Below are 19,356 nucleotides of genomic sequence, written 5' to 3'. Positions count from 1 at the left end.
AACCACCGCCGCGAGGCAATCACGAGGCAATGTAGATAGAGTGAGGGTGAATCAATCGAGTACACATATTTGTACACTTTTATAAGGGCAGGGAAAGAGCACAGAGAAGATGAGTTCTGTATTGCTCTTCAAGGTGGAGTAAAACTCACGAAAAAAATATTACGGGAGGTGCTTAGTACTTTCTATGAATGTGAAGGCCAAAGCCTATTTGGACCCCTAGCGATGTGGAATAAAGCCCCGAGCCCACCCGTCGACGTGTAGGCACCGTGCAATATAGTTTCAAAATGTGACAGGAGCGCAAGAACCCACAGCCTAGCGAGCAAAAGCAGCCAGATTACGCCAGGACCCGACTGGAAGTGAACGCGACTCGCGGGTCTCTCCCCGTCCTGACCGTGCATACTTGTCAGAGCCATCGCCGAAGGACCGGTGTGGAGCACGCGTCTCACCATTCTTCACGCGTCTGCTGCACTAATATTCACGGGAACGGCGGAAAGACTAGGGAGAGGAGAGAGACAGAAAGATAAAGAAAAGACAGAGAGGTTAACCTGAGGAAGCTTCTGGTTTGCTACTCTGTACCTGGGAAGAGTAAAGGGTATGTAAAAAAATGATAGAGAAGAAGAAGGTTCTGTGACTACAGTAGGCGACAAAGCAAAAAAAAAAAAATTACAGCATCTCCCGCTTAAGGGGACCATGAGGCGATGCGAAACCGGAGCACGATCGCGTTCCGTTGGCGTTCGTTGGGCATGCTACCGACCTCGCGTCATGGAACGCGAAGAGGAACACTACGCGCGTCGTGTCTTCCCTCTTGCCTGACCGTTAATTCTCACAGGGCGAGCGGGGAACGCGGTCGACACGCGTGCGAGAGGGGGGCAGCGTAAGAGAGGAGAGAGAAAGGGAGGAGACGCGCATGCGCTGGCGCTCACGGCGGCGTTGCGCAGGAGAGAATTTCGGCATGTCGAGCCCGCATTTCAGAGCAGTCAACCGAAGCAAGCGCTGGACAACGCGCGCAGCGCTCTGCCAGCTTGAAGGAGAGGATACTAGAGCAGGAGAGTAGCGCATGCGCCACGAGAGCAGAAGCGAGAACGCAGGAGAAGCGCAAGCAGATGCTGGGAGAGAAGTGGAGAGAGTAACGCGCAGCTGTTGGAGAGAGGGAAGGAGGAGAGTTGCGCATGCGTAGTGTGAGTGCGGACGCTGACGCCCATGCCGCGGGACATACCCCCGAACAAGAGATGCTTTCGCATCTAAAAAACGAAGTCGCGACTATAGCACCGTACAAGTACTGGATAGCAACATTCTCTGCAAATACTCGCAGTGCGCAGACTAAGTGTACGAAGTAGTACATGCGCCGCAGGTGGCGCGCTCCCTTTTATCGGGCCATCTATTCCGTACCGCGACCCTGAAACATAGACGTCTAGACTTCCGCCTTAAAACTTCCATCCATAGATGACATTACCTGACTAAGTTAGTCGGTGTCAAATTGATGACATATCATTTTCGAGAATCTTCCTGTATCTTGCAGACTTTCGCATGATTCATATTCCACATAGTGCGCAATTTTTATTGCTCACGTAGCTTATAATGCTATAAAACACTATAGACTTAATAGGCAATAATGAATAGTTCTTTTGTTGCTCGTTTGAAGAAGTCTTGAGAACGAATTTCTTGTGAGCGGGGAAAATCTATAAACAAAGGATCTACGTGTTCAGACTTCAGAGAAGCATCAGCAATAGCATTAAGGGCGCGGTAATTCGACAAACAGTATTATTTAGTCATGCATAGCACGCTCAAATAATCAGACTGAGCCACAGAAAAAAAATGTTTCTCTCAGGACACTCTAAACACTGAAGAAAAGGGCATCGTTGGCGCAAGCTTGCCTAACTGAAAGCAAAAATGCTGAAGGAACGATTTTCTTCACATTTACTTCAGCTATCAAAGAACTGGATATTTTACATTTACATAATAAAATATGCCACTTAATCATGTAGCTTTGTTCATCTCGTGTTACTGATTGAGCGGTGGCAATTTCTATCCGCTCGGTTCCTAAAGCGTAAAACAAATTCATACCCAATCACGCTAGTCTAAGCTTTAAGATAAAATTTGCCCGAAGCTCACTACTGCCGAAGTACTGACCTTAGTCAACTCGTGCTGAAAGTTTCTGTATAGGCTTTCCTTTCCCGAAGCCGAAGTATATATGTATAGGAAAATTTGCAGGAATGCAAACAGAATAAAAAAGATACCCTCAACATGACACTACAGAATACATTATAACCGTTCAATATGTGTGCTTCAAGCGTAGCTTTGAAGGACATATATGCTGATTGGGGGAAATTTTCTTTTACTCTGTTCTGAGCAACCTTTACTGTCTATAAAGCTTTCTGTGAAATTAAAAAAAAAAACAAGAATTCTTTTGTGCCTTACCCTTCTCGTGCGAATGAAACAACTGCCTTCATCATGAAAGCGCTGAACTTCCTGTCCTCATCAGTATAATTGGCGTGTTCAACAAAAGGTATTCCAAGAACGTACGGTACATCCTCCATATGCGTATTTCGAATCCACTCCGGCATGTTAGACTTATGTGACCTATGACCAAACACAAAAGGGTAGACGTTGCCGCCTTGAGCTGTATGGAGCTCGGCAAAAAATCTGCTCGGGCAATAGAAGTAGTGATTGCCGATGACATCCGCCACTGCCTGTCTGATTTCAGCATTGTCACCGGGAGAATGTTGCTCCAAGTAGACAATGGCCAACGGAAGGACACTATCTTTTAGCCACGACGACAGGATGTTGTCATATAAGGTGTTCTTCAACTCTTCTCTGTCATAGTCACTAAGATCGCCCCACAGAAGCTCAGTATCTGGCTGCATGACGTATGCAAACGCCCCCTCATTCGCAGTGACACTGACCATCGCATCGACAGGGCGAAAACGCCCTTCCGCTATGGAGACGGACGGTAACCGCGGTAAAAATTCTGTCCCGAAAGTTGGCACAAAAGCCAATACTTTCGGCGCTGTCACGTTCTCGGAAGCTTCGCTGACTTCAGCAGCCGATCTCCCTTGAAGACATTCGAGCACGACTTCCGGGTGATTTTCCAACTCCTTGGAGATACCCGATCAGCCAAGAAGTTTGGCAGCGGCGTTTCCTTTGCTGATAGTTTCGCAAACTGAATCTATGTCACTGTCTGTGTTCTGTGTTCCACTCATGAGAAAAATGCGGAGGAACAGTCCGGCGCTGTACGGCGACACCAGAGTACCGTGAACGGCCATGGCACCTGAGCTTTGGCCAAATGCAGTTACCAAATTCGGATCCCCGCCAAAGGAAAGTATGTTGTCCTGTACCCACCGTAGCACAAACAATTGGTCCCAGAGGCCCACGTTGCCAGGAGTAGTTTCCACGTCCAAGTAACCGAATATGGACAGTCGAAAGTTGCACGACACAACGACATCATTGAGAGCGGACAAAGCGGTGGCATTGTACCTAGTTTCGTAGGCCGAATCCATCTTGAATACTTCGCCGTAAAACCATACCAGGACTGGCAGATTAGCTTCTTGGGTAGCATTCGGTGTCCATGCGTTGAGGTACAAGCAGTCCTCTGAAAGCGCCGTCGGTATGTGGAAGACCCACGGAGTTCATGGTTGCATGCAGGAATCTTTCACGGAATTTGCATCGTAGATGTCGTCCCACGATTCTGGAGACTGTGGCTTTTGGAAACGTAGCTCGCCGATCGGTGGTTTAGCGTATGGAACTCCGAGGAAAACTTGTACTTGCTTGTGCATGAACGTGTGCGTGTGTCCGCGGACGCGTCCGTTAGTTGTAGACACAACGACAGCAGACACTGTAGCGATGTCCGCCATACAAATTAACGCTGCAAGTGTCGTCGACTTAAATGTGCTCCAGGCAGATGGTTTGGCACTGTTCATGGAAGAGAGAACCAAAAGGGTGTTTTGATATGGGGTAATAATTGCTGTCTAAAGTATTGATTTCAAACTTGAAAACAACAAACCATGCTGCTTTTCTGGTAATCTTTTTTTTTTCGTCCATTTGCATTGCTCATCGTCAATTTTTTAATGAAGGGCTCAGCTAGAATCGCTGATGCGTAGCTAAGTTTTGCAATGTAAAGCAAACTACGACTCATGATTCTTCCTATTAAACCATTACTCATTAATTCAGCAAAGGAAAAGAAAAAGCTGAGCAGCACACCAGGTAAGCAACCCTTACTCATACGCGTAGTTCAGGCCACGTTCTTGCTCGGTGCATGAACCTGAATGAAATAAGCCCAGGAAAACTGAAAGATCTATGACCTGGACGTGTATGTAGTAATCAACACGAGTGCGTCATAGTGGCATTTCTGTGATTAAAACGTGGACGCAACCTGTCTCGTTCTTCTGATACAGAAAGAGCGGTGCAGTAATTAAGATAGCATTCACACAATAAGAGGCCAATAGCACTATGTATACTGATATGTAACATCTTAATTTTACTGTAATAAAATTTGATTCTGATATATAGATACTGAAGTTATTTTGGATGTTTCTGCTAGCGTCTCGTTTTAAATGCGAAGCATTGCTTAGCGAACGAAACGCACTTCCAGCGTTCCTATCTACGTCTGTGTGCTCTCGTGGTCGCTTCCTTAACTTGGTGTATACCAAAATCGGCATAGGAGGGCATGAGGGTATGACGAACATGACTGTGTAGTCATGACATGAATAACGCGACAGTCCTGCCGTGTACCTCATAAAACCCTTTCCTCCTGTCATGTGTGGCACATACCCGTATAGTACGGGCCGCAGTACGCAGATATACCGCGGGCCGTGCTATACGGATATGTGCCACACGTGGCAGGAGGAGGGCCTTAAGACATGTATTTGTCACAAGTTTATAACTGTCGAGGAACGGCGAGAACAGACATTGTTAATTTAAACGCAAAAGCGTTAACAAAATGCGGCTGCGGCCGTGTTGACCCGATTAATGCAAAGAGTAAAAATTAGAATCCCATCAGGAATTGAACCCAGGCATTCTGCATGGCAGTGAAGTATTCTACTACAGAGCCACGTTTCTAAACTGCATTGGAAAAAGATCCTATCCAGGCATTATGTCAGTGCAACGTCAAATGTGGCTGCAGTGCTGGCTATCGAATTTTATAACAAGGTAATAAAGATTACCTATGTAGTCCTATGATGCAGGCGTCATGTTGGGTTAACGTACACTGTGGTTCCAGTGTTGGCTCCGCTTTTATAACAGCCTAATAAACATTACATATGTACTCCTATGACTCAGCAAGCTATATTCAAGCGTTACTTGAGACCGGAGGAATACGCTAACGAATGCCACGTGTGATATTCACATCATTGCACCGTAGCATGCACTTTGTTTCGATAATACTGACGTCTGTGCTCTGACGTGAGTGCTGACTTTGCGGGAGACCATATAGTTACCCTTTAAACGCCAGTCTAGTCGACGTACCCGGTAAGCCTACGATGTGTGCACAACTACTTCATTTACAAAATCACGTCGATCCACCTCGTAACGCTTGACTCGAAGGCAAAAATAATGCAGCGTAGAGAGCGACTCGCTGACTGCTTTGCATGAAACCGATTCCCACAATGCATGAAATCTGGCGAATTTTTTAGGCAATGAAGTTCTGAGCACAACATAACATCTGCAATGTTGCATGCTGCCTAATAGTATTACATCTGGAAGAATAGGCGGCATAAAATGCCAACTTTCAAGCTATAACGTTGCAGTGGTAGGAATATGTGCTAAATATAAAACCACGTCCCAGATATTCATAATTTCTATTTCACTGTATGTCACCGTTCTTGTGGTCTAGTGTATTGAGAATAGGCAAAACTACGGGTTGAGATTCATTCTAAACAGGCTTCTGTATACCTGAAGGTTCAGCGAAGGAACAAACAAATAACGTACAGATGCTTCCGTATGGTATGTGAGGTGTGACAACGCTTGAGAAGACGAATCCTCAGTGCCCTCAGAACCCTCAAGCTACTCAGTGAAACACTCAGTCGGTGTGACGCCATAACGAAATGTTTGCACAGTTACGCAGCTTGCTGGGCGAGTTGCTTCATTAAGTTCGAAAGAGGGAACCAGAGACCTTAAATCGCTGGTGTTAAACCAGTGCATGTCCTGTCTAGTTTTTCTTCATCACTATATTCCTTTTTAAATCGCTGGTTTCGTTTTTCGAAATGTTAGTAGGTATGATTGCACGGCCGATCGCATACGCTTTGCTGCCACACGGGTCCAGCTGTAAATGTTGTTGCCAAAACAGCTGCAGAATCTTGGTACCCCAAACTGGACCGGACTGCCATAGTAATGTATGGAAGAGTCGAAACGGAAACATGTATCCGACCGCAAGCAGTTCACACTTGCACGACAAACCGTTTTTTCGCGAATTAAAACAACAATTGTCCCGGCATTCAGAAAAGTGAAACCTGTTGCGCAGCGAAGGGAAAAGAAGAACCACCCGCCGAAGTACTATGTTTGAAGAAGGTTCTTTGCTAAAGTGTATAAAGTCCAACTGCTTTCAAACTACGAACAAGCGACAAATAAGAGGACGAAAACTGTTTCGGTGGCAGGAACACTCAAACTTCGTCGAATGCGACAGCGTTTTACGGAATGTTTCATTAACAAATTTTCTTCGATCACAAGAGTTATTCCCGGAACGAAGTGTTTAGATGCATGGCAGATGTTATAGCCATGCTCTGGCTTCGCTTACCTTGCGCCCATTGTAACGACCCGATACAGAGGTGGTGTTCCTGTGTTTCTTGCTATCACAATAAGCCTTACCTCCTATAAGTATACGACGGCATATAAACACATGAAAAGCGTGAATTTTGTCGACACACAGAGTAAAAACTGCAGTTGTCTGTTAGAGACCCTGAAAACACCTCCTGCGAACGCATCAACTAAAAAGGGCTTGTCGCTTTTCCACGCTACGACACGTTCGTATCTCCTCTGCCAGTGTGCAAAAGCAAAAGTAGACATCGCAGAAAGGCAGGTAATGCGTCGTTCCAGTAAGCGAAAAACAAAAAAGAACAGAAACTTCGCTCATTTAACATAGTGTACAGATGCATTGCGCAGCTACTATAAAACAAGAACTGCTGGAGCACCCATCATGTCTGATTTCGAACTTCCTTTTGTTCTTGCAGCTGGCATTGCATTGCGGTAATGCCTGACAGCTGGTGTTCCTTTCTGAATGTATTTTTTTCTTGGTACACCAGACAGAATACGTGCGCAAATCGTGCGCTGCGAATATCACAGTCCCGTGTCTCCCGTCAGAATGCTTCAGAAATGCACACTGCTCGCAATGTGCGGTCCTCTTAAACTTTTTCACTGTGCTTTACAGGTCAAACGTATCATTTTTTTATTTATATATAGAAAACATGGGAAGGTAGACTACGATGGAGCCGGCTACCTCATCAACATGATAGTAGTATTGACGAAACACAGAAAAGCAAGAAACACTAAAACTAATAAAATAATAAGTAAAGAGAAAAATAATCAGAAGCTTATACAATATGTGGCATATAAACAATGATCAGAGTCAAAGGGCAAGTCCAATACATCGGGGTGGCCATACAGATTACCGCGGATAGACACCGTGCAGATAGTTTTCTATGCCCTGACGTATACCGTGACTACGAGATGTTCATTAATAACAAACGCGTGATTTTCACAACGCTAACCTTCCGGCATTTCAGCTCCTAAAAATATTAGGTATATACATAAACTATAGTTAGGTTCTTGATAAGTTGGAGAACATTCAACTCGCAGATAGTGAGAAAAAGCAAAACGCAAATAATTGCTCCACAAATCACACTCTTTTTGGCGTAAATGCACGCTGCATGGTGAGAAACGAAGAAAGAACTTGATTTACTTTACTTGTCTTCCCGTGAAACTGTTTTGTCGCCTTAAAAGGGTGGGCTGATCTTATGCACTCCGTTTCACACTTCCTTGGATCATCTATATAAAGCAACAGAAACGTTTGACCGAGCCGCGCGTCACCAATAATGCCTGCGATACAAGATATTACCTGTTAATATAAAATTTTTACATGATTGTGTCATTCTTTTTTCTTCACTAAGACATGCCAATAATACCACCTCTTCAGAAAATAATCCTTGCAATAATAATACTGCTATTACAAGTCTGACTGCTGGCTTGCCAAAACACTTTCGTTGTTTTTAGTTTAGTCATCCATCACTTCAAGGGTCACTGTTCTTCATTATTTATTTACTTCCTTTCGTGCAAAGCCGAGTAAACGATTTTCCACACTACTGCATAGTATATTTCATATCATATGTACATGTTTATACACCCTTTTCATTATTATCGCTGTTTGCCTTAGACAATGCCTCTTCGGTCATGGCCCTCCTTGTGAGTTTCGGGGATTCGAATAAGGTAGAGTAGAGTAGATCCTATAAACTCTGGCACACACCCACGCTGGGGGATTGGCCAAGAACCGGATAGTTTTTAAATATATAATTGTTAAAGTAAAGCGTAATTTTTTTCTATTTAGGAGGAAAGAAGTAAAATGAAAAAAAGTTAGGAATAAGGTAATCGTAACCATGATCATCATCATATACTGAGAGCACTTCTTTTTCTTTCTCTATGTTGAGAGTGCATGTATTAGACTCGTGGAACGTGCGTGTTTTAGGAAGAAGAGGAGGAGGACGACAGACTGAACACGATTGCATTGCGGTCAAGTTTCAGGATCTAGTTCTACTACTACGAGTACCGCCACTTCATCACGGTGCTTCGGACGGCCTCACCATAGCGACGTCCAAGGAAAAACATGCCATGTGAGTGTTATGTCATCTTCTTTGTTTTGCTCTAGGACGGACGTCTAGCCCTATAGTACAGGTAACCATGCTGTCTCATCTTGCAGAAGTATATGAAATAGTTGACATGCTTCTCTTGCGGGACCTGCCAAACTTCGGTCTTTCAGACACGAGAATCCACCCTAAATTTGTAGCTTTTTATATCTGCGTCGTTGAAACGGTAATTTATAACAGTGCCGTTATATTAGGTTATATATACGGGACTCTTCCGTAGAAAACCTCGCATTACGGTGAGGTCTAAAGTGGCTGGGATATATACGTTGTGGGACAGCGTGGAGATTGTGGCTGACAGCGAAACGGTGCGCAGCTGTTCCAGCGGCAGTTAAAGGCGTGCGACAGTTTTATCTACGAGTTCGGTGGAGTCACGCTGTTCGTAACATACAATTTCCTAGAACAGCTGTCAGCGAAACTATGGTATCAGCGCATTATGCAGCTGCAGGCATGTTGTTTCAGTCAGCGTGGTAATAATCGTGACAATCGTTTATGACGTACGTACATGTCGTTTCTTTTTTTCAGGCTTTAAAGAAGCTTTGTGACTTGAAAAACCGCTGAACTTCAGCGTATTACTTATCTATAAGTACAACAATTCAAAATTGTTAGGCATAGCCTAAGAGTGTTGTCGCCTTCTTCACGTATATGGAATCGTTTCAAAACTTAGGTCATTATAAAGGCAGACGAAGCTTCGGAAAATACAGCCGAAAGAGTGTGTCAGACTACAATTACATCAGAACAGTTAGTTGGGCGAGTTGGTGTGCTTCCATCTTGAACGAAATAAACAGCGCGAAAAACGAGGACGCGCAAAGGAACGACAGCTCGCTCTTCAGCGCCCGTGTTTGTCTTTTCTTTGCTCGTCCTCGTTTTTCGCGCTGTTTATTTCGTGCAACTACGAAGTCCGTCTGCTAATCGTCATCGAATGTACATCTAATGTACCAGCTAAATCAGCAAAGCATCGATTTCATAGTATAACTGAACAACACAGAGCTTCCATTCTCTTGTACCTGCTGGTAAACACATACTCGTTGATCCGAGGGCACCGTAATTGTCGCATAGAACAGCGCTTTATATACCAGACCTGTATTTTCTTGCTTCTGCCAGAGTTCGAACGGGATCGAAGGACACTTGAAGTCGACATCAAGTGGTTTTACCTCTGTCATCCTTTCACGTTGTAATGGGAAAACGAAGTGAAGAAATAAATAAAGAAAGTAAATGAGTCAATGCAAAAAAAGAAGTACGCAGCTTTCAGTGAGTCGCTCAAGGCTGCGGCGCAGCCGAGCTGGTTGGCACGTGGCTGGCCCTATAGCCGCCTAGGCACACGTGCGTTCACACCCCGATGCCCTAAGTATTCACGTAATCACATTGCAAATCACGATTATTGCCTAGGTATCAATCGGGTTCGATTGGGTGTCTGTTTTCTTCTATTCTTTCTTTCTCTCTCTTTACATCTTTTTTTCTGTTTCTTCCCTTTCTTTCTCTCTGTCTCTGTCGATTTCTCGCTTTCTCTTTCTCTCTCTCGACTTCTTTCTTTCTCTTTCTTTCTTTCTTTTGGTCCTTTTTGTTCCTGTTTCTTTCTATATATCTTTCTCTCTCTGTCTATTTCTTTCTGTGTTTTAGGGGCGAAGCTCCTTAAGGCGGCACCCGTTCGTCTTTCGTAGTCGTAGTCGTAGTAGTGCGTAACCAGTCGTAACGCTAGTACCAGATCTTGACCTCCAAGGTGGTGCCGGTGGGAGATTTTTCCTGTGCGTTGTTGAACAATAAAAAATTCGCAGCGTGCGCGTTAACTAAGAGCCGAATTCTTCTGTCTCTCATTCCCCATTAGCAGCCATTGGCATGTTCCAGTAGGAAACGTTAGTAGAAGTAGAAGTGTAAGTGTTAGCTAAAAGCCGACTTCTTCTGTCTCTCATTCCCATTAGCAGCCATTGTTTACCTCCAAGGTAGTGCCTGGTGAGATTTCTCCTGCGCGTGATTAAACAATAAAAATTTTGTTGAAAACGCCGTTGATTGATGAAATAAACCAACGAAAGACGCCAGATGTTTTCTAAAAGCAAAACGAAAGAACGCCAGATGTTTCTAAAGCAAAACGAAAAGACGCCAGCTGCATAACGAAAGACGCCAGAAGTTTTCTAAAGCAATGGTTTTCTAAACAATGAAAATTCACAGCGTACATGTAAAATTAAAGTGAGCTGCAAGTCGTCATAACTCTCATCGAACCTTTAGTATAAACGCGCCCGATCTCACGTCGGTGATGATGTACTGGGCAGAATTCACGCAAGATTCACGGTTTACGGATGAACCTCCGCAGCTTCGCCCACTCATCATCATTCACTCCGTGGATATGCTGTGATTTTTTTCAGTCTTTTTTGTCTTTTTATCCTTTTACTCTTTCTTCCATTTCCCTTCTCTCTATTTCTCTCACATTTTTTTCTATTTATTTATCTCTCTTTCTCTCTCTGTCTCTGTAGTCGTTCTCTCGCCCATCCGAGTTATTGCAACCCACGCCAGACAAATCTGCAAAGCGGGAGAGCGCGCGCCTGGCGCACGTGTTCGAAGAGCGAATCAGAAGATGACGAAGCAAGCAAGCGCTGGCATCATGATAATAGTTCCTCGTCTGCATCGCGAACCGCACAAACGGCGGGCATAACAGCTCTTCTGTAATAAAGATCCTAATGGCTTCGCAGGACTGCGGCCTCGGACCAGAGAGGTCGGCGGCAGTCGGCCGATGTGTCGAGCGAACAGCAGCCTGGCCAGAAGGCCATCGAGGCTCTGCGCAACTGGCAACCCTCGGTCCGCGGCGGCACACCGGCTTCGGGTAATACGGCCACCGAGCTGGCGACCAGTGGACACCATGTGGTGTGCGCGCTAGTCGCCTGCCTCGGGTCTTGCGCAGCCGGCACCACACTGGGCTACGCGTCGGCGGCCATGCCTTCCATCGAACACGAGACTTGGTACGATCTGCGTCACAACACGGCTGACAGCCGCTGGTTCGCCGACATCCTGCTGCTAGTGGCGGCACCCGCAGCACTCGCAGCAGGTCAGTGGCCATACTGCGTGACAGACCAGCGTTGCTGATGTAAACTGCTAGAGTCGCAAGTACCGCGGTGAAGCAGCGCAGTCACAGGAGGCCAGCGACAAACGCCGAACTTCCATCTGTCTCTACTACACAGATGCATGCAGAGTTTATAGACAATAGGGAGACGCTTGGAAAAATTACTCGGAAACACCATTTTCAAGCGAAATGGCGCAATAAAACACAATGATACAGAACGCGATAAGGCCAAAAGAGGCACTGAAAAGTTCCGGTGTGGAACGCTGAAATAGACTAATACAACATTATATGCGGCATACAGTGCGCGATAACCCATCATTAATGATGTACCAAGGTGCGCAAGTCGCCACTTCATACCGCAGGTATACGACTCAACTGCAGCGATGCTACTCGAACTCGACTCGACACACAGCAATGTGTAACACGTCTCCAGTTCGTAGAGACGTGTCTGTCATTATACCAGGGCACGATACTTCTCAGTGGCAGTCTAGCGGGCCGCTTCCTGCGGGTCATCTGCAAATACTCGAGGAAGATATCGGAGTTCGGCTTACTCCAGTTTATGTGAAGAATGCAAGTATTTTTGGCAGCTAACGGGCCGTCCTTCACTAACGCCTTGGTTCAGTGATGGGCGCCGTGTTGCAGGCTTCCTGCTGGAAAGAGTGGGTAACCGTCTGATGCTGCTGCTGTCCACTTTCGGCCTGCTGGGTAGCTGGTTGAGTCTGCTCTTCTCCACCAGCACGTCGGCGATTTTCGTGGCGCGCCTCATGGCCGGCGTCTTTCTGGGCGCCATCTCCAGCTCAGCTGGCGTTCACGTTGCCGAGATTTGCCCCAGCGAACGCCGAGCATTCTTCCTCGGATTTGTCGAGGTGAGTCGAGAGGTTCGGCTTGCTAGCTAGATGCTTCACCTGTGCGCAAAGTGAGCCTCCGAACGCATTGTTGTGTTATCCGAATTATCCGTTCACTAAATCTCTAAATGTTCATTATAGAAGTACCCCCCCCCCCCATGTTAATGCTCTATTTCAAGTACTTAAAAAGCAAGGTATATACGTGCATAAGAGGCCAGTATGGCTCTGTTATGAGCCATAGAGGGCTATTTGGTGAAAATGAATGAATATGTAGCTGTGATTTAAAATATGTCTTTTTTTTCACCGACAAGGTGATTTATAAGCTAAGACTAGCTATGGTTTTCTTGGTAGGAACAGTTATGTGCGTATATTTTCGTATGTTCTTGCTGCCAACCGGCATTTATTAAACAACTAACGCTTGCTATTTTACAGCGAAAGCTGTTATGAGATCATTTCAACGGCCGTTTTTGGTGGCGTAGTTGTCCGCCGCCGCCGCCGCCGCCGCCGGTGTCCGTAACCAATATCGCTCGAAATAAGAAAAAAAACGAAATAAGAAAAAAATTCCAGGATGCAACGGGGTTCGAACCTGGGCCCTCTGCGTGGGAGCCCAGTGTTGTACCTCAGAGCCATGCCGGTGCTTGGAACTGCCTTGTAAAACGACGCTATACAGGCTTCATGTCCAGAAGGAACCACATTAACATCTGTAATTTAGTGTGGTAGAAGAGTGAAATAACAACCACGCACCACACAACGCGAATTCTGTAACCAGGCGTCACACAATGTGAATTGAGCAACGAGTGGGCTGTTGGATGCCTCCAACCCACTACAAGGGGCTCTGCAATAATTCTTCGTCGTCATCAGGCACAACACCAACAAAGTGCGCATAATGCCTTACATGTTTTTAGCGGGTACCACGGCTCTCGGTTGAATGACGAAAAATGGCATAGTGGCTGCTTCCCTACTTCACAGAAATTATGATTTATAGCGTAGTGGGTTCCTCGCAAGTGCACTTGCATTGGTTGCCAAGGAAGCCCATGAGCCCATCATCCATTTCCTCAGGGTCTCAATAAAGTTCTTCCCCCCTCTCTCTGTCTCTCTTTCTCAAGTCAATGTATGTTATATTGCATGGTGGGAGAGTGAAATAGCGACCGGGCGTCACACAAAGCAAATTACGTAACTGGTGAGCCGTTTAAAGCTTCCAACCCATTATAAAGGGCTGAGCCACAATTCTTCATCATCAGTCATCACGTAAACAAAGTGCACATGTGTAGCTGGAACCTCGCTTCTGCGCACAATGACGAATAATGGCGTTGTAGCTGCTTCCCAATTTCACACATATTGTGATTTATGGCGTAGTGGGTACATTGCTTGTGTGCTTGTATTAGTAGCCCCAAGAGAGTTTACAACGGGCTTAGGAATGCCGCTCTTCCAGCTTTCGCTGTGACTGTGCTGCGCTTTCCGCGCAGGCCTGGCATTTTTTTTTCTAAATGACCCTGCTATGGCTGTTTATCGCATCAAATATGAGGATTTTACGAGCCAGACCACGATATAGCAATAAATCATCAGTAGCCGGGGACTCCGGATTAATTTTTATCACCTGGGAAATCTTAGGGAGCACCTAAATCTAAAAATCGGCGTTTTTGCCCCTCGCCCCCATTGAAGTGTGTCCGCCGTAGCCGGGAATTGAACTCACGGCCTCGTGCTAAGCAGAGCGACACATTAGCCTCTAAGACACCATTGCTAAACTCTGTGTAACCACATAATGTAAGCATCTTTATGATGTGTGGTAATTTAATGTCATGCAAATTTACTGTATAGTAACCTAATTGTAATGAAGAAATCCGTAAAGAGGCGGTGGGTACCCGAGCCGACGTTTCGACAAGTGAACTTGTCTTCTTCAAGGCTGGAACAAGACTAGTCCACTTGTCGAAACGTCGGCTCGAGCACCCCCCCCCCCCCGCCTGCTTACGGATTTTTTCATCGCAAGCTTCCACCTTCCCCCTTCCAACCTAATTGTAATAAATATAAGGCAACACTATCTCTTGGAGAGGTATATGCACTAGAGAGTAGTCAAGTTGAATCATTTATCTTTATTTCCTTGCACATAAAGAGTGGGTTTTTACACAACTGATTTAGTTTTCACACTGGTCATGGTGAATTTACCTGACTAGATTCACGGGTAGGTGACAAAAGTGGTGTGTGTGGTGGTAGAGGTTTTTCCGTTTTTTTTTGCTGCAAAGAAATGAAGTAGCGAATGATTTAGTTGTTCGAAAGGGCGTTCCAGTCTTTCGCTGCTCTGGTAAAAATAAATATGAAGCAGCCAATGTGTTGGCACAGGCACGTGGGCGAAAAGATTTCTCTGCCTCGAACTTTTCCTCCCTCTCATCCACGGTCAGGTAGCCAGAAGTGCTGGGATACTGCTAGCCTACGTGCTGGGCCAATTCTTCACGTGGGAGATACAGGCCGGCTTCTGCATGGTGCCGCCCCTGGTGCTCATGTGCATGCAGCGCTACGTCCTGGACAGCCCCCAGTGGCTGATGCGGCGCGGAAAAAAGGCCGAAGCCCTGGCCGCGTTGTCACGACTTTATGGTCTCGATGTTCCCGTGGAGTTCAGGATACGATCGGCTGATGAGATGGCCAAAACCAACTCCAACGCCACACCAATCAAGTGCGCAAAGTGAGCCTCCAAACGCATTGTTCTAATATCTGACACTATTGATTTACGCTCAGACACAGATGTTCATTGTACAAATAACATTCCTCGTTGACGCCGCATCTCAAGTAGACGAAATAGTACCTGTAGGTATGTGCATGTACTTTGGCTCATGTACAACCAGAAGCCTCCTCTCACCTTCCACTACTCGCTATCACAGAAATAGTGTGGCGAGGAGCAGCGACAAGGGGAGTGCCCTTGATTTACCGAAATTTAAGATTTCTTAACTGTCATTCGCTTCCTCACCGTAACTACGCTAGCATATGTCGAAGAAGAACTTCAACATAGGTTGCACGAAATCCCAGCATGTGCATGGTTGTTATTAGGGGGAAAAATGTAGCGCTATGCACTTCAGCGCAGTGAAGTTAAATTACATAAGCGCTACCGGCCTATTATATAACTCTGCAGCCCATAAGGGAGCACGGCTCGGCGCCATTGGTAAAAAAAAGGGTATGAAAAATGCGAAGTCACGGCCGGAATATAGAAGAAAAGACGAGCGCTCTATCCCGATAGTGCGCGCTCGATCGTGTGAACTCCGCAGTGAGAGGATGGAAAGTCCGCATGAATCAAGCAACCACCCGTCTCTGCTCACCCTCTCACGCTTGCAGTTATGCAGGGAACATACGGTGTGCAGCCCCCTCGTTCATTCGCACTTGGACTCAGGTTCGCGTGGAGTGCCCTATAATTTCTGTCGCATCAATAAACACTGATAAGTCAAATGTATCTCATTATTTTTCATTACAGTTAAATGACGTTATAACGAAGTGCGCGGGGCATTCAAGATACTACGCTTTTCCGGTTGTTTCGTTGTAAAGGTGGCACACCGTGAAGTCCCATAGTAACCTCGTCGTAAGGAATCATTCGATGCACAGACCATTTTTATTGCAGATCCTATAGTATCCACACCCCTTGCTTGCAGAATGTCTGTATATATCTTAACAATATGAACGTCCTAGGGCCTTCACACTTTGATATGTGACGGCTTATACTGACCCTAAAAAATGTTTTCCCAGCAATGTACTTCTGTTTAGTAGTGAAGCCGACGTTAAAGGAATGTACGCAGGACTGGACATTGTAAGCTGGCTTTGGCGCATTGTGTGCTGCTGTAATGCCCGCTCATAGCCTCGATGCATGTGTCGTCGTCCTCGATGTGTCGCGGTAGACGCTGCACAGTGGTTTGAACCCTGATGCGCTCGTTATCAACAAGGTCTTCCATACTAAACTGGCCTACACCGTGTCACTTCTGTGCCGTGTGCTGAACAGCTTCGCTGGTCATCTACCTTAACAGAGTCGGATGGCTCCTATGTCGGGGCGATCGCGCAGGTGTATGGCCTTGGCGTTACTCGTGCAACTTCTTCCCGAGTTGTCCGGCGTTCGCCTTCTCCTGATGCGCGGCGAGCAGGTGATGTTGTCGCTGATGGCCGAGACGGAACCATGGGACGCCGTGGGCATGCTGCTGGTCGCTGGCCACGTCGCGCTGTCCGGCATGTTCGCCTCTCTTACAAGAATAGCCGGACGGCGACACCTTCTGTTCCTGTCCGCGTTCATCACAGCAGTCTGCGTGGTCGTCCTCAGCCCACTCCAGCACATCGTATTCAGGTTCACGCTTTTCCATTTATACTTAACAGAAAACAGCCGTTCATGCCGCACTCTGAGCGGGTAGCTGTGCAATTAACCCATATACGCCCAGTGTCCTATAAGCAGGACGCTTCTTTGATGTGCTTTAAAATCGCTACTTCTTTAGGTGAAGACTGCAGCCACTTATAGCAAATGAAGGAGACGTCTGCCGAAACATGTGCTATAGCCTACGCATTGCTTCCCCTTAATATTGCCACGTACGGACTACTTCGTCTGAGCGAACGTGTAATCTGTACGGGAGAGGCCCTGGAGCGGAGGATAGCCTAAGTTATGACGCTATCATTTTCTTCAAATTATTGCGAAAATCCCGCCATTCTACCATTCGTGGTAAAAGTACTCTGGTAGCAGTGACTATACTATTGCCCGTAATAGCAAATACACAACTTGAGCTCAGTGCTACGAGAAAAAAAACTCGGTGCAAGAAAGCACTGCAAAACTGTGTTGCACTTACCTACTTACCTGACAGTAAATAAATATTCGGCACGTTTTCTTGAGGGCACAAATCCACTATTCATAAATAAAAATATTTGTTTGCTCAATTTTTCCGGGTATGGGCATATATGGCTAAAGTGGCCCGTCCAAGACAAACATTGACTCCTTTAATTCGCACCATCACGACCACGAACGTACGTGTGCTCGAAGAGGATATACCAGAAGGCGTGGGAACGTGCACTTACAGATTGGCGGACCACTAAACCGAGAGACGAAGACATGTGTGACGCGTGTCAGTATAAATCAGCGACGGATTGCACATAAATGAAGAGGTAACGTGATATGAGTAAACTGAATGAAGTGCAGAATAGCTACTGTTACCGTGGAAACGAAGTTTTGTAAAACATTGACCATAGATATCGCACGTGTACAGAGCAGGTCCTTTGCTTCATTGGTTGCGAAAGCTTGCAAATGTATGCTCCAATCGATACACCTTATCTATATGTTCGTAATAGTGAGAACACGGTAGCGTGACTAGTGTTGAACTGCTCAGTTCACCCCCCCCCCCCCCCCCCGAGAAAAATAAGACGGGGTCCTTTGTGCATTCACCTAACACGCGTAGAAGGCGAAAGCCATCTTCTTTTTCTTCGAACTCGATATGTTGATTCCCCCCCCCCCCCCCCCAACCTTCGAAAGCTTTCTGCACCTAACGTGCTTTTGCACGGCCTCCAGGATCGGAGGCATTGCAAGCCTTCAGCGACATTCAGGAGGCCATCTCGGAGTGGGCTGAGAGGTTACAGGAGGCTTATTTCCAGCAGTTCCTCCCCCCGCCCTCTATCCAATTGCCCCCTTCTGTTTAAACAGGGCTAACTAAAGTTGTTTATTCATTCATTCTGCACCTCATCTGGTTTTGCACTGCCGCCGGTCCCGTTCGTTCATTCATTCATTCATCCCGCATCTCACCCGGTCTTGCACTGCCTCCGTGACAGGAGGCAGTTACGTCATAGTGTGTCATGACGTTATATGACGTCATAGTGACGTCATGATGTCACAAATATTGGCGATCTGTGACGCCATGATGGCACCATATTGTGACGTCCTCACGTGATGAGGATTTTCTTCCGTCGCTCGCGTTGACGCCGCCAACGCCGACGGTCAATGTTCGCGTTTGATGAGGCATTTAAGGCTTTTGTGTTAATAACGACCGCAGCCACTGGACAGTGGAGGATCGGCCCAGGCTCACCGACTGGAACGGCATCTACGCCGTCGGCCTGCTGCTGGCCAGCTACTCTCTAGGTCTGGGTCACGTGCCCGCGCTACTGTCGACCGAGCTGCTTCCGGGTCGCGTGCGCTGCATTGGAGCGGCGAGCTCGTGGGCCGGCCGCTGGTCCCTCGCCTTCCTCTTGGTGCACGAGGACGCCTGGCTCAGTGCGGTGGCGACGAGTAGCCAAGGACTCGTACCTGGCCTCATCCTAGTGGCCGGAGCCATGTTGGCTGCGCTTGTAACGCCGGAAACCCAAGGCCGGACACTTCTGGCCATCGAGGGTGGCGTATGGCGATGACTGGACCAATCGGTCATCGTGCAACACTTCCTCTGACTTTGGACATATAGCGGAGTCTCGGCCTTCCTTCTTAGATTAGACTTTTTTTTTTCTTTTTATGGGTGGAATAGGTGCTATACTTATTCGTTTTCGAAAGAAGCCGATAAACTATGTTATCTCCACTTGTGCGCTCGCTTCTGTCAACCAACATAAATATATTGTGAGCACATTATTCACAGCCTCCGTCCTTCATCTTCTTCACCTGTATATATTCATCATCACTGTGAGCGTC

General features: G+C 46.5%; 2 protein-coding genes across 2 annotated transcripts; one reads left to right on the top strand and one right to left on the bottom strand.

Annotated features, from left to right (window-relative positions):
* Positions 1–3,110: 3,110 nt before the first annotated feature.
* Positions 3,111–3,773, bottom strand: LOC119394653 (esterase CM06B1). The gene is made up of 2 exons (XM_049415933.1): positions 3,641–3,773; positions 3,111–3,505 (listed from the first exon to the last, which is right to left on the bottom strand). The coding sequence occupies exons 1-2, from the start codon at positions 3,771–3,773 to the stop codon at positions 3,111–3,113; spliced, it is 528 nt and encodes a 175-aa protein (XP_049271890.1).
* Positions 3,774–7,845: 4,072 nt separating this feature from the next.
* Positions 7,846–19,085, top strand: LOC119394652 (uncharacterized). Its single transcript, XM_049415932.1, has 6 exons — positions 7,846–7,859; positions 11,528–11,880; positions 12,538–12,765; positions 15,141–15,417; positions 16,777–17,052; positions 18,734–19,085. The coding sequence occupies exons 1-6, from the start codon at positions 7,846–7,848 to the stop codon at positions 19,083–19,085; spliced, it is 1,500 nt and encodes a 499-aa protein (XP_049271889.1).
* The last annotated feature ends 271 nt before the right edge of the window (positions 19,086–19,356 follow it).

Source organism: Rhipicephalus sanguineus, chromosome 5, assembly GCF_013339695.2.
Source record: "Rhipicephalus sanguineus isolate Rsan-2018 chromosome 5, BIME_Rsan_1.4, whole genome shotgun sequence".
Taxonomy (NCBI): Eukaryota; Metazoa; Arthropoda; class Arachnida; order Ixodida; family Ixodidae; genus Rhipicephalus; species Rhipicephalus sanguineus.
This window is presented reverse-complemented; position numbering and strand designations above follow the sequence as displayed.

Bases quoted from the DNA above. Each gene is read 5' to 3' on its own strand.
- LOC119394653 (XM_049415933.1), bottom strand. From the start codon at position 3,773: ATGCACAAGCAAGTACAAGTTTTCCTCGGAGTTCCATACGCTAAACCA. The intron at 3,506-3,640 runs GCATGCAACCAT...TTTACGGCGAAG, and splicing joins AAATTCCGTGAAAGATTCCT to TATTCAAGATGGATTCGGCC.
- LOC119394652 (XM_049415932.1), top strand. The intron at 15,418-16,776 runs GTGAGCCTCCAA...GCGATCGCGCAG, and splicing joins ACACCAATCAAGTGCGCAAA to GTGTATGGCCTTGGCGTTAC. The intron at 17,053-18,733 runs GTTCACGCTTTT...TAACGACCGCAG, and splicing joins CTCCAGCACATCGTATTCAG to CCACTGGACAGTGGAGGATC.